The sequence below is a fragment of the Vanessa atalanta genome, chromosome 5, assembly GCF_905147765.1.
Source record: "Vanessa atalanta chromosome 5, ilVanAtal1.2, whole genome shotgun sequence".
NCBI classification, from domain to species: Eukaryota; Metazoa; Arthropoda; class Insecta; order Lepidoptera; family Nymphalidae; genus Vanessa; species Vanessa atalanta.
The window spans coordinates 9,916,943-9,932,423 of record NC_061875.1 but is presented as its reverse complement, the minus strand read 5'-3'; the positions used below and the strand labels follow the sequence as shown (position 1 = coordinate 9,932,423).

Below are 15,481 nucleotides of genomic sequence, written 5' to 3'. Positions count from 1 at the left end.
AGATTAGATCCACGCCCGTGAGATCGGAACATGTTAATCAAAGTTGAAATTTCACAAATTATTGAATAACCATAATTGTGCTGAATTGAATGTTGGCATTAAAATGTAATGTAAATTAAAGTCTTTAATGAGAGACAATAAACGGCCGCTTTTTGTTCCCTACCATTGTCAATGCTTAACTATGAGAGTTATAATTACATATTTATGTATAAAATAAAGCGAACGTAATACAATTACTGTTGAGTAATTCTTAGTTATATGAATATTCGTCATATTATTGTGCTGGTTATTGCGAAAACTTGGTACAATTGTTGAGGTAACAATGGTCGCATTAAGAGCAGAGGTTAGTGGAACAATATTACGCGAATATAAGTTTTAATTGCATCTCCGAATTTGGTGTTTAATATGTACTAATACACACATACATAAGTATGTTTATTGTTCCAAGATAATTATAATGTTATTTAAATTAAATAATGCTAATTAGCTCGCCATTTTTATACATACATATATTTAACACGATATTCTATATTTAGAATCCGTTTATAAAATTCAAAATACATCTCTAAAAGCTGTTGAATAATTTAGTAAATGTGAATTGTATGTTAGAAATCGTAACGTATATTTATTATTGATTGTTTTTAATTTAAATAATAATTTCAATAAAAAAAAAATTAATTATATCGTTTCAGTAAAACGTAGGTACGAAAGCAGATAATTAATATGTAATGTCGAGTTACGGTGAGTTAATCTTACTTATTTAAATATAAAGCAAACAAAGATGAGTCGACGATTTCATAAAAAGTTAATTCAGAAGATTGACTTGAGTTAAGTAGAAATCCCTTTATCCGTTAAAACTCACGTAAAAACAATAGCTCTACAATTAGGTAATGGGAAACTGACGAACTCGACTCTCAGAAAATAATCAGCATGTTAACAACGATAGTTTTATCATTGTACAACATTAGGGTTTTTTTATAATTGAAAGGCAGGCAGGCTGGTTCACCATTGGCATTAGTACTGTGAGAAATGTAACAATTCCTCATACTCACCCTTCAAACCGGAACACAGAAATGCAAAGTATTACTATGTGATGGTAGAATTAATTTTATGAGAAGGTTGTATCTTTGCGATAAGGTATATTGTAGCTTATCACAAATTATTCACATAAATATATAACGATGTCGCTTATAAAATATTTTTTAAATCGTTTATAACCAAAAGCGATATATTCCTACTTGATTATATAAGTGTATAATATATAAAATACATACACTTATATGGGTTACGTTTTATAAATTTCTTAAAACGATATTAAATTTATAAAATCGCAAATTATACCTAATTATGATAAAAATTGTTTTGAATATAATTTGAACTAAATTTGATATTTTTAATTAAAGTAATATTTTGCATATAAACAATGCAATAAATTGCATGTAAATGTAAAAAGCGTCTGGATTTAAAACGGTATATTTCGTCAGTACATTATTCATATCTGAATTAATTAACGTGACTGCGTTTTGAATTTATTATTTACACAGACAGTTAAGGTCTCAAGCTAGGTCATAACTTTTCAAACTAAACAGCGAAACTCACCTACCGGAGTAATATGTATGTATGTCAAACCTAAATGTTCGGATTAAAATAATTATAAGTTCAATCTTCCTCAATTTAATACTTTATGTTCAACGTAATTAGATATTAGGTTAATGTATATATAATGTTAGTAACCTCCACCGATTTAGTTGTTAAACCAAGCGTTAATCTCGTGACACCAACAAGAAACCACCGTGATGTACAAAAAACCGTGTAACCATCCCCAGTGCAACCACGCTTATCAGACCACATCATTTCCACAAATAGTAATCGAATAGAAATTAACTTTAAGTGTATACCGTCGAATTAATCATGGCGCCCGATGCGACACAGCAATGAAATTCTAATTATAGCTACTTTAGCGCCCACCATCTCGTTACCGTCCGAACGAATAGACCAATTATATTATTTGATTTCACTGATTAGCAACTACGGATTTGGAAAGCAGTATTTAGATTTAATCGAAATGAAAATTCACCCAAAGAAGAAAATCAGCGATATCATTAGTTCATTTGTAGTCATCGTTAGGTGGTTGTTTAAATATTTTAGTAATCTCGTCATACCGTATAAGTGATCGGATAAGCGTGAGGACATGAATGTGAGTGCTAGCGAGGGCAGTGCAGTGCGTTCGGTCCGCGCGGACTCACCGGCGCTAGTTCGCGTCTTGTTCGGTCGCGGTTTACTCTGCTGCTGCCCGCTATAACCCTTCCCCTGGTAGTTGTAGTAGTCGCCGGCGGCGGCATTGTATTGCGTGTTGTATTCCCCAGAGGGCTGACTCTCCTGGGGACACGAGTCCGGCTGCGCACCTTCACGTTGCTTGGAGGGCGGTGCGCCCATCATAGGCTTGACGTCACCGCAGAGCGGCAGCTCCTGCTGCTGCTGCATGAAAGCGACGCTCATCGCCGTGGCGTGCGCGACGGCCGCTTGGTAATCTTGCTGACCGAGCGCTGCCGCGGCGACGGAGTCGGGCGTGGAGTCTTTCGGTGGCGTGGGAGGGAATGAGAACAGAGGATGGGGATGTGGGTGCTGCGCTGGGGAGAGAGGCTTGTCGGCGGGCGCGCTATCCTGTTGGAAGCCGCCGCCCCAAGCTCCGCTGCCCAGGGCTTTGGAGTCTAGCCAGGGATGAAGCGGTGTGTGAAAGTGTGGCCTGCACACCTGCCCGCTGCCGCCGCTTAGCGTCCGACCTGAACAAAAAAATATAACAAATTACAAAATCGCAGATATATTTTGAATATACCAAACTTAGTGACAATAAATACCTAACAATAAATAAATGTATATTTAACTATAATTAATAATCATCTTATGGTAAAATAGAAGGTCTGTTAGTGTCCAATTGCTAAACTCGACCCTATAAAAAACTGTTATATTTAATGAAATCAATAGCTTTATAAAATATTAGTATTTCCAAAAGTTAGCTGCCCTAAACTATATAAGCACAGCTGACAAAGATCGACCGATAGCCGAGTCATTGTCCGAACTAACCATCATTAGGGCGGACAATTTGGAGGCGTTACGACCCGCCCGTGATACCGAAATTAATATCATTTGAACTCAACAACTCTTTCACACGACATCTCTATTCTTTAAAATTAACATGACCATGAATGTTCTAAGCTTTAATGCGTATTTGATAAACAAATAACCTCTATAATAGCGTTGTGGTCGCGTTGGTTGCGCGCGAGAACAAAGGCGGGCCATTCCGAAATATTACAAAAGTCGTGTCACAACAACGGCCAATTAAAATAGTGGGCCAACTGGAAATTTCATTAATTAAATACTCAGCGTCTGTACACAGCCGTGATTAGTTTCGTATCATATGTACTTATTTATATAATGAGGAAAGCAAATTATAATGAACTTATTATATGCGTTGTGATTTCTAAAAGACATCCACAACAAAGTTGGTACTTTAGATTATTCTCATGTTTTAACAGAACTGTTACTATTGTTTTCAAACAGAAATATATTAATTATACAAACGATTAAGATATCATTCTGCATTAAATATCCAATTCATAAAACTAAACGGCAAAGTTTAAAAAAGCAAAATAACGCGTCAATATATCTAAGTTTAAATAAAACACGTATACGACATCACCCTATTCAATTTATTCAGCAATTATTATTTAACATTGAACGCAAACATATGTACAATGCAAGGGCAATGATAATTGTGCGATTGAAACTCGTGGATTGGTGGATCTACACGGGGGGACCATCCCTTGTCTATACCCTTATAAAATAAAACAGGGTAAGAACTGTACTCTATGGTCTGCCTGCGGCGCACTGCGGGTAACTAATAGTTGGTTCATATCGAAACCTATATTTATTTCATATCGATATAAATCTATAAATAATACATTGTATTTTTCTTACAAAGTTGCGAAGTGCATAGTTGGTATGTTATTTCTGTATCCGATTATTTTATGTAATACTTATTTATAACAAAAAATATTGCTTGAAAGCATTGGTACAGCTACCTATAATTACGCATTGAAAAATGAATCAATTTCGTTAAACAATTTAAAACTTTATTTTATATGGCATAATCATGACGACAATTTTCTATTCTATTTTCAAATCCTAGAAAAAGTTTTAACTAAACACAGACAGATATAAAATTTGACTCAATCGTACAAATTAAGTAGAACTGTGTTATTGCCGATACAAATTAATTATATAAATTTATTCTTAATTGGCCTCGATTCCTTATCTTAACTACATTTCTTATCTATAATTTAGTTTCCTAAATTTATTTAAACATGACAATAACGCCTTGACCTTACAAAAAAAAAGTAAAAGAAATCAACGCATATCGTATTACTTTAATTTTTTACTAAACAAAACGGAAAATAGAGTAAAAAAATGACAAAATACATCAATCTGTAAGGCCATAATATATCGTATCGTTTTATAATAATAAATTTTTATTTTGTTATGATTAAAATTACACTAACAATCGAGGCTTTAGTTAACCCGTTAAAACTTATCAATAATACATAATATAAATTATACCAAAACTCACACATCGAAATAAATATAAAAATGTTATTATATATGTGTGTATAATATAAATAAATAACGATGACTAACTACAACATCAAGTCAACAATATCGATTAAATGGAAATCGTGTCCTTTTTTAAGGCCCAACACCGATTTGTTGATGTTATAAACTATCTGCTTAATAAAACTGGGTCTTACGTGCCTCGTTTGCAACGATCTGCCCGCATCGAGTAGATCCAGGTGCTGATCGTAGCGAGAGATTACCAGAGATTCTTATCAAAGCGCCCGTAGTCGAAAAAAAAGTGAATTTAGTATTGCTCGTCGAAATATTAATTAGTTCTCGTGGTTGTCATCTTAAAGGCTATAGATTTATTCACCCTTTTCTTTTACACTAGGGATTTAATGAAAAATATATTTTAAATAATAATTTCGATTAAGAAGCAAATTAAAGATGTACCTATATTTAAATTATACCTACACATAACGACTTCATGTTAAATTTAATAAAAAACCAAAACATAATAATAAGTAAACATACGATAATATTCAGTGGTTTCTTTAAATCTTTGTAATGTTTAGTATATTGTTCGTCATTACAGCAAACACGAAATAAAACAATAATCAGTCGCCAGCGTCACATTAAGCCGAGTACACACACAACGTTTTGACAGCGTCCACGACACCGGCAGCCACCCCTCGTTCACAATGCCACCAGCGATGGCAACCCGATAACGTATGAATAATTCCTGTTATCGCACCATCTCGCCACATGCCCTACCTGCCCCATACCATGATGACAAAATCGGCAAACGATGCGACTCTATAATATGTTACTCGAACAAAACATAGAATTGGAATTGTTCGTGCACGTATCATGGTACGGGGACTGCCGACGCTTTTTATTCATTAGATCAGCTAGTTTCGGCCATTGTGTCGGATATGTGTGCTAAGCCTTGATTGTTTGGGGATTTTGCAGCAGATTTAATTATTATTTTCATTTTATAATAAAGAATATCATATCCATTGAATATATTTTCGTTTAAGTACATGGAATTATTTTAATATATTTAAATATAGGTTCAAATAACATAATACAATACGTAACCAAATAAGTTAGACATACATTCAGAAGTTATCGATATCTAATAAAATACGAAAATATGAAAATTTTAATGTATTTTGATGATGTTTGACCATGGTGGTTAATGTAATCACTTTTTGTAAAACAGTGACCAGTGAATTTAATTAAAGTAAATAATAAATTAAATCATAAACCAATCATAGCAAATTCTCACAGCCGGCAAACAAAACACCGGAATTGAACCCCAACCCCTGCCCCCATGTACCCCCGGCAGATGCAGCCCGAGATCTTATCATCACGTCGCGCCACAGGGCACTGAAAGTGTTGTTCAAATTGACGGTAAGTTTATTCTGTAACGGTTTTTGTGAGGCCCCTTTTAAATAATCACAGCCTTAATACTACCGAAAATGTTAATTTGCAACTGTTTTTTTTAATGTGCATAAAACAATGTTGCTATAAACATAATACTTTTACTTCGTTTAACACGTTCAAATTTATAAATTAAAAAAAATAGTATAGACGTTCAATAACATTTCCGCTATTAGTAAGTTAAAAATTATGGTTTTTTAAGCAGGTTAAAATATTTAATAAAAAACAACAATTAAGCGTATTAAATTATTTTACATTATATGCAGCGAAGCATTCTGGCTCAACGATATAATTTAATAATAATTTAATGAGGAAATTATTTTAAAAAGCATTCAAATTAAATCAAATAACGAAAATCAAAGAGTATTTATTTTTTATAACCTAATATTATACATCGACGACGTAATCGATATTGACCCAAATAAATATTTAATATCGTTTCACAAATCATTGACCGCTCATACAACTTAGGTACTTATATTCGTATTACATAAGTTTTTGACAAAAAGCATAACCAACTTGAAAAAATCTTCACTAACTTGATGTCAATAGTATAGAATATGTCTAATAAGTAAAAAAACGAGAAAATTTAAAGATGGCAATTTTATCTAAATCTAAATCTAAAAAAATATTCTTTTAAAACGCATTGGTTTCTTGGTTTCTCAATTATTATTATACTTTAAGGCGTGGTCTGACAGCCAGCCCTTCTTATATGCTCCTTCGCACTGGGAAACGCACCCTATTCACCTCAATACACACGAAAATAGGTAGGTACCCACGTTCTACATAATATCAGTTCTATGTTCCTATTTTTTAATAGTCAATGAATCGCATCTTTTTTTTTTAAATATGGCATTAAAATGATATTCGTTGCGTCTTAATTAAAAACAATATAACGTTATCCGTATATCCTGACATTTATTTTATGGCATTTTAATATTAAGTAGATGAAATGATCTCGGCATCGAGAGAAACACAGGAACAGCGTAATCTTTATTTATGAATAATTAAAATTAATGTCATTAGTCTTACAGACTAAATAAAATGTATTAAGTGTAGAAATAGTGTATCGTGAGAAAGTTCCCAGCGAGCGTCAAGGCCATCCGGGCAGCGTCGTCCAGTCTGCCGCGGTTTATTTGCACGGCCGCGGCCGCATCCGAATGCGGAGTGCGTGCTGGCGCGTGTGTCGCCGGCTTAACCGCCAACACGCATGCCAACTTATCCCTTCGAGTTATTGTCTTTAGTAGTGTTATCCTTTGTTCCAGCACCAGATCATTATGTACTTCGTCATCGGCGATCCCGTGACCCTTATGCCGTGCGTTGTAAACGCTACAATTCCCCGACATGCGTCTCTAGTGAAATGTCCGACGTGTTAGCGAATGATAAATGTAGGCGTCAGTATCGCGTATCGGATCTCGCCGTTCGCACGCCGAATTAATTTTAATTTATTGATCGTCGTATCGACGCCAAGTATTTTAGGTACCTACTAAGGCAGGCCAGCGGTCGCTTGGTTAATGACTATTAACAACAATGTGTATAAAAAGTTAATACTAATTTAATTTAAGTAGGAAGTTGAAAAAATCCTGATGACACACATGAGTTACACGACACACGTGAAAAAGTAATGTCGAAGTCGCGAAACGTGAAAAACAAACTTTGTAGCGATAGAAACAAATAATTTATTGAAATATATTCAGTAACATCGTGAGAATTATGCAGTTTTAAACCTCGACATGATATTATTATAAATAATTTTAAATTTATTTGCCTTTGACGCTTCTGATAAGTTTTTCTTAAATTTTAAAAAGCGTTCGGAATGTATTATTTTAACATATGTTAGTCTAACATAATCTTTAGATTAATATATCAAATTTACATACAGCGAGGTTAAACATGTATCGACAAGCATGACATTATTATACTTTTAAAATAAATTAACGTTAATTTTTTATCTATACTTTCAACACGTCTAATAGCTTCATTAACATCCGCTGATAAATTGAAAAAGCATAAACATGTAACTATATATTGATAGATATAATTGACGTTTATATTACAAACAATAACAATTTCAATAAAAAACTACCTAACTGAATTCAAACTAATACCGACAATTTATGTAAAATAATAATTTTACATTTACATAAAACATTTCATTGATTCTAAACCAAAAATTAAAAATTCTACGAAAATAATTTTAAATATAAATAAATAAGTCTTTATTACACAATGAAAACGTTAATTTAATCTGCTATAAAAAAAGGATTATAATTCATTTAATTTATTATTGTTTAACGAAGAATTCAAAGTGAAACAATGCCAGTCTTACTTTGATTATTTTTAATACTTATTATACTTTAGGTAAAGTTCACAAAGGAATAAGTACCTTAAATAAGTCATGCATGCACATTGGATCATTACTTAGGTGCGACGTGCCAGTAATCCACTGTTTAGTTTTTGCTTAACGTGTTGTTTAAGCATAAATAAATAGAATTAAAGAATTTAATGGATGCAAATATCGCCTCTATTGCGAAGTCACAAATGTCAACGTCGTGAAACAAGCTTTGAAACACTTTTCATGTTTGCAAGTGCTTTAGTGGTATGTTTAGGTACAGGCAGACTATTGTAAGCGCTTCTAAGTTACGCCACACATGTAGTTGATATCATTTACATTTATGTAACCATTATGCGCCGATTCAATACAAAGTATCCTTCTAATTCTTATAAGTGTTGTACTTGTACACCCAAAAAATGTTTTACGAGCTCAACACTCGCGTCCCGAATGGTAAATCGTTCGCCCGGGCGGTCACCTCACGTTACGTTTTGATTGGATTATAATGCTATTATATTACGATTCTTATTATTACGGTTGGCTACCGTGGCGTGTGACAGGCGACGTCGGGAATAACAACTAGTGACGGTGAGCGGAAGAACGTTCGCCCGAACGACAAGCCTCGCGTCGATCGATTCGAACTTGAGCCCGCTTAATATCCGGGTTCAATTTTACTAGTCGATATTCCGTTTGACGAATTCGCTGCGTGGAGAAGTTTTAATTAGGCTCTATGAAATCATCGATTGATTCCATTACGTAACCATGTAATGTTTATAGATAAGGCTTCCGTTTCTTTAATTGCAAATTTGGCGACTGGTTTACTTAGACTCATTATGTAATGTAAAGGTTCAATTTTCGAATTGATAATGTGGAGTGTCAGTCTTCAAAAACGACAGGAGCCGTTAAGCCGAATCGGATTATGCCGAATGTAGATTTGAGTCGTCGTGGGTGTCTCGCAGTGATTTATAGCCCCGTATCGAAGCTATAAAGTACCTCTACACATAACGCGTTGCTGTTAATAAAGATGAATTGTGAAACGCTTAAAACAGCGGGCAACTGATCAACCGACGATTGTTTTGTGAATTGGTACGGGGAAACTGGTTTCTAATAGACGCTACGTCGCATTCGCCGTCTTCTTACTACCTTATTAGATATGTGATCTTTATGATGATAAAATCGTATCAACTATTAGTAGCCTATCGAAAGATTGATACTTTGGTGAAATATCATGTTACTCCTAATTTAGGGTGCATACATTTTGGCACTGTTACTTTTTACTTGTTATATTAAAATAGATAGTTTCTGTAACTATTTCTTCTCAGTTGCAACAGCGGTGGCGAGCATTTCTTTGCATACAGGACATGTAATTTTAAGTGCACGCGCCCTGCATACGCAATGCGTCGTTGCCCGTTGGTACCCGGGGTGGGTACATTGTATTTTTATTTTCTTACGAACCCATCACTTCTCATTAAGTGGCGTTTGGAGAATAACTTAACATCGCTAATGTCCGGACACGAATTTTATTGTTATTGCATTTTAATAAATTTCATTGTTCGAAGACTTGTCAATGGTTCTCTTTCATTTCCGACTAAGGAAGGAAGTAGCATCTTGTGGTTCTGTTTATTGGGAAGATTTGGACATTCCTTGAATAAAAACTTACTGCAACTCAACTTACTACAAACATGTCAAATCTTATCTCAATTTATTGCTCGAAAACAAATGAACAACACGAATTTGTAACGTACCTACTCGTTACTCTATAAACAATACTCGGATTCTAAACAATTCAAAATATTATCATAAAGAAACATTACTATTGCATTACGTTCGTTGTATAAATAAATAACTATAGACAGGAACTAAACTCAATATCAATGAGCAATCGAGCAATGAAATGTTTCATTTTCGGATCAAAGTTCGGCGGTTTAACTTTGGACAGAGTTCATAGATCCGTAAAAGTATCTCATAGCGACCGCGACCACAGCATCGGATATGTCACGGTACACTTGTGATTCACTTGATCAAACACACCGACGCTTTGCGATGCCGGCGGCGTACGCGCAGCCTAGAAAATTTCCACTACACTTGACTCGACAGTTAAGTACGGAATGGACTAGTTAATTGTTAATATTAATTCGATCCCCTGCAAATACGGTTCACGTTAAATTTATTATTTATATTCGCAGCGACAGCGAAGGATATTTTATACGCTTTTTGCATTGACTACGATTTATACGTCTGAGTATTACACACAAGACGTGCGCATAGACAGTTATACAGAAGGCAGTAATAAACATCTTTATACATATGTGTTACAAGGATAAAAAGGATAAATAACAGAATTTCAATGTATTGGTATTTAATATTTACGATGTATTCTATGAAAACATTATTAAGTTTAATATAAAATATTACTATAAAGGGCTTTGTATATTAACAACGTAAGCGGTAAATAATTCAGCGGCACTTAGCGGCCTAACTCATAGCACATTTGAATTATGACAATAGACATCTGACGTACAGCAGCTATGGCCGAGACACGACATGAGCAGAATATGAGTTGCCGTAATCATTTCAATAATTAATAACCGCGCGCTCACGATGTCTACCATTAAACGTGATCTAAGCTCTCGGCTTTTCAACGTGGAATCAGGTAAATTGTTTTACGATAGGATTTATAGGGTTATACGAATAGCGAAATTACGTAGCTGGCTAACGTCTGGGTCTCTCTGACCCCACAATCTTGACAATGGCCGGGTGAGAGACCGAGTGTTCCAATAATAATGCCTATAATGACGGCGCCGGCCGGCAGCCATGGCAGCTTACATAACCGCGTGACTTGCGCATTACGGTATCGGGAGAAAAATACAAGTACGCACAGGGACGGAATTACAACTATTGTATGTAATACTATTCATTAATACAACACACAGATACAGAACACATTATAATGTATTTGTTAAATTATGTTTCACTGGAATTGCTATTTTATAATCATTACAAACGGAGCAGGCGACTGCTACATATTTATTGGTATGAACGTAGGTAGTTAGTGAAAGGAGCGTGTGACTTTTGATGGACTTTCGAAACAAACATAGTTGATGTTTGTTTACTCAATTACGTTGATATCTTCATGCTCGATTTATATATTTACATATAAAAATTCTAAAAGATTTACTGATTAACGTATGGAAAATTATCTGTGGCCGAGTTACATACTTCAAACAAGACAAATCAAAATGTCACGTGAAAATAAACCGTACTTTTAATACCTTTTTTTGTTATTAAGTTCGCCCCTGTGCATACGGTGTCTTACCCGCTCGCTGATCGTCAACAACCTATAACTTAATCCGGTATCGACTTGAGCAGGTTTACCGAGCTCCAAACTATTAACCGACCTCAAATAATCAATATTTGATTTGAATATAGGTTATATTTTAATATAATTACATCGTATATCAATAGAAAACAGTTTTATAGCTATTAAGGATATGTAATATTGGTTTCAAGAAATAGATATTATAACGATTCATTTTATAGTGAGGTTAGACCGACTATTTTAAGTAAATGCATATATGTATTGAGGAAATTATTGTAGATATTATTAATTAAATGTAAATAATTAAATATCAAGAAGTGACGTCATGTCAGGTGTCGTGCGTTAGAGTTTAATTCACAAAAGCAAAATAAAATATAAAATAAAATTTATTAAGGGCCTATATTTTCGTCCAAGCAAAATTGACTTTTACGTCCAGATCAATCTCTTATGTACATTTGATAAAAATATTAAAGAATTCTAGTAATTAAGACGTTAACTATAAACAAGATTATTACTCAAAAGTCGTACAGCTTATCTGGCAACAAATTTAAATATTTAATTATAAAATCGGTACTGTTAATAAAGATATATCGTGACATCGATAATCGAGTTAAATACACTTATAAAAATTAATAATTAATAGCTCGGTATGATGTATTAAATACTGTTAAAATGTAATGTGGCAAGAGAATTCGCTAATGTATCTATATCAGCGATCATAGCTAATAAATCAGTCTTACGACTTACTCGCGGACATAAAGCGGACATTATAATCAATGTTGCCATGCGCTGACAGGTTGTAGCAATCGTCACCTGTGACGTGGTGCCAACACTAGCATTGCATGTACAGTCAGCGGCAAAACTGTTATAACATTACTAAGATTACGTAACGAAAGGGCATCATATCTATATTATATCAAATTTATTCATTTTACTATTTATGTTTGTAAATATACAACCAAACGACTGTAACAAGTTCTATTGTAATTAGAAACCAGAAAGCCTTATCTATTATTTTATCATAGATGACTTTATAGAAAATTTACTTTGATTTCAGCGACTTATACGATAACAGTTCCTATATTATCACAATAATCAAAACTACATAAACACTTATAAGAACTAATGCTTTTTAAAGAACACAAAAATACTCTTCTTAGAATAAAATATATCGTTTGAAAACTAATTTAAAAGATTTGTCTATAACAATAAGTTTATCAACATTGTAATTGTTTTATCATTGTGGTGATTATGAACATTTGGTAATGCTTAATAGTTATAAAGTACTTCAGATAAATTAATATGTTATAAGTATGTTAGTAGAATTTACAAAAGTGTTACAATTTATTTGAATAATTCTAGAAACTTATCTATCAATGTTACATAACACTTTTAAAAATTAAATTAAGTTAAATATAATGTGTCAAATACTGGTTTTGTTACCACAGATAAGCAAACAATATAATTTTTGCCGAAAACAAACTTAAAGTTAGCGGCACAGATAACTAAGAGTTAGGGAATGCACCCGCAGCGCGATCAGCGCTTGATGATAGTTATTTAGCTTGCACGCGCCGCTCAACCACAGATTATATATCCACTTAAATCGTCTATCCTTATAGTCTTAACAAATTCCACGTTCGACGGATGAATAAGGATTTGATACTATGTTAACGAAATAATAAAGGACTGTCCGATATTTTATTACTGTGTTACGTGATTTGTATGTTTAGTTGACAGGCACATACCTACTCGGAGAAACATTAAAACGAAAACAATGTCCTTCATTATTATTAACTTACAGAATATAACAGAAAATACTAATAAACTATAATATGTGTGTGTACAATTCATATTAGATAACACTTTTGGTAATAAATTAAAGATATGAATGTTTAATTTGACGCAAATAGATAATTGATAAACAAAGGCACTTTGATTCATTAAGATATACTACGTATTTTACATTAGCTCGTAGCAGCATAATATAATCGAAATGTTTATAGCAAATTTCGATAACGATTACAAAGATAGATGCGGCGTGATATCGCGTCTCGAGCGCAACAAAGACAAATGCTGGAAACTTAACACAAAGGTATGAATGGATAGGTCCATTCTTTGCGAACGGCCTGTAATGAGTCTATGTAGGGTGCCCGCTGGTAGCCAGCACAAAGCAACGTCGTATAAATCATGGCTCGCCAGGAAATCATTCATCCTTAGTAATGTGCTGCGAAAATAGCCTTCCAGGCGGAACGACTCGTGCGACGCTAACGCCCTCTGCCCTAAATGTTTTAACCTAGAAAATATGGCATAATGAAAACATAAATCTCATTTAAGCGATTTCAGCAAGGTGTTAAGCGTATAGCACTCGCTGAATATTCCAAATTCCTTTCGTTTCGTTGCAAAAGTGAGGTGTGTTTGATTTATTAAATTTTGTCGCCCATTATAATATATGTCTTGACACGGAGCCAAGGTTTCAAATTTCTCGTTAAAGTTAAAGTTCACATTATAATAAGCTACATTGAAATGTTGGACTACAATTATTAATTTACATACTAAGCGCTCGACACTTTCGAGTAGGTATTTTTCAGGACAAAAATAGTTTTAAAATTACAAGAAATATATATTTGAAGTCTCTTTAGAGTAGAGTAACATTTTTTAAATAGCTGCTGCTTAAATCTGATGTTACCCAGGGGATGTTAGTAACCGCAAAGCGACATATGACAAATCGTGACATAACCACCGACTCATCCACACCGCTCTACTTGCAAATATACAAATACTGCCACCAAAACATAGAGACGAACGAAAGTCGACCTTAGGACGATATAACAGAAGTTTCTATCGTGTTATTTTAACGGATATTGATGTTAGAGTCCTTTTTTGTCTGAACGCACACGAATTCTTGTGGCCGGGTCGCATGACTTCGCTACCTTCATCCATCAAGCTCTCCGCGCATCACCTTCATCGTAGCAATCGACCGGAAACAGGGACCCGAGACTCCAAATTGGACCGAGGTCCTCAAATAAATCCCAATGTAAACAAAACTATCAATCTTACAGTATATAATTCGACAAAAAATGTCCCGAAGCCAGTTACATAAGTAGGTAAATAAAACAAAAAGTAACTTACGATATCATTCATACAGTCATAGACACTTTACGTGTTCGACATTTAGAAATTAATAAAATATGAATACTTGATTTTATTATTTGAAATACCGTCAGATGGTAAGCCAGTGGAATTCCAGCCACAAGGGATGTAACTGGAATAACCGCTTGACATTGAGTGCGGCTTGGATTTGATAATAAACATCAATATTTGGATGCAATCAGTCAAACCTAATCACGCGAAAAACATAAAAGCAAAATGAATACATTAAACTAGTGAGCGACGGCTGCTCACCGAAGCGAACCGAATCGTTTTTATAAGAATCTAATAATGAGCGCTTATATGAAAAAGAACTCGCCAGGGAACCGTGTACCCGCCGTATTAAACATTATTTTCATGACGTCAGCAACTTCATTAATTAACTTTTAATAAGATGAGTCAAGGTGTACGTAAACAGTGTGTTTTGAATTACATTTTTTATAAGAAGCTTATTATTTTGATCAAACAATAATTACTTAAATCAATTAATTTGAAAAATTTATGAGCTTGTAACTCAGTACAACTACTACACGTGACAGAAGTTTTTTTTTTATCGTCGGTAGCATTTCATTCAAACGCATACAGAAGGGCAAATTTGCAAATTTGTTAATCTTATCGTACCTACT

At 34.0% G+C, this 15,481-nt stretch overlaps 1 protein-coding gene across 3 annotated transcripts in view; it reads right to left on the bottom strand.

Annotated features, from left to right (window-relative positions):
* LOC125063897 (GATA-binding factor C-like) overlaps positions 1 to 15,481 on the bottom strand; it is an 81,372-nt gene that overhangs the window by 48,610 nt on the left and 17,281 nt on the right. For all 3 annotated transcript variants that reach the window (XM_047670585.1, XM_047670587.1, XM_047670586.1), the window contains one exon: positions 2,247 to 2,783. In XM_047670585.1, the coding sequence (XP_047526541.1) occupies positions 2,247 to 2,783 (537 nt within the window). The remainder of the gene's footprint in view (positions 1 to 2,246; positions 2,784 to 15,481) is intronic.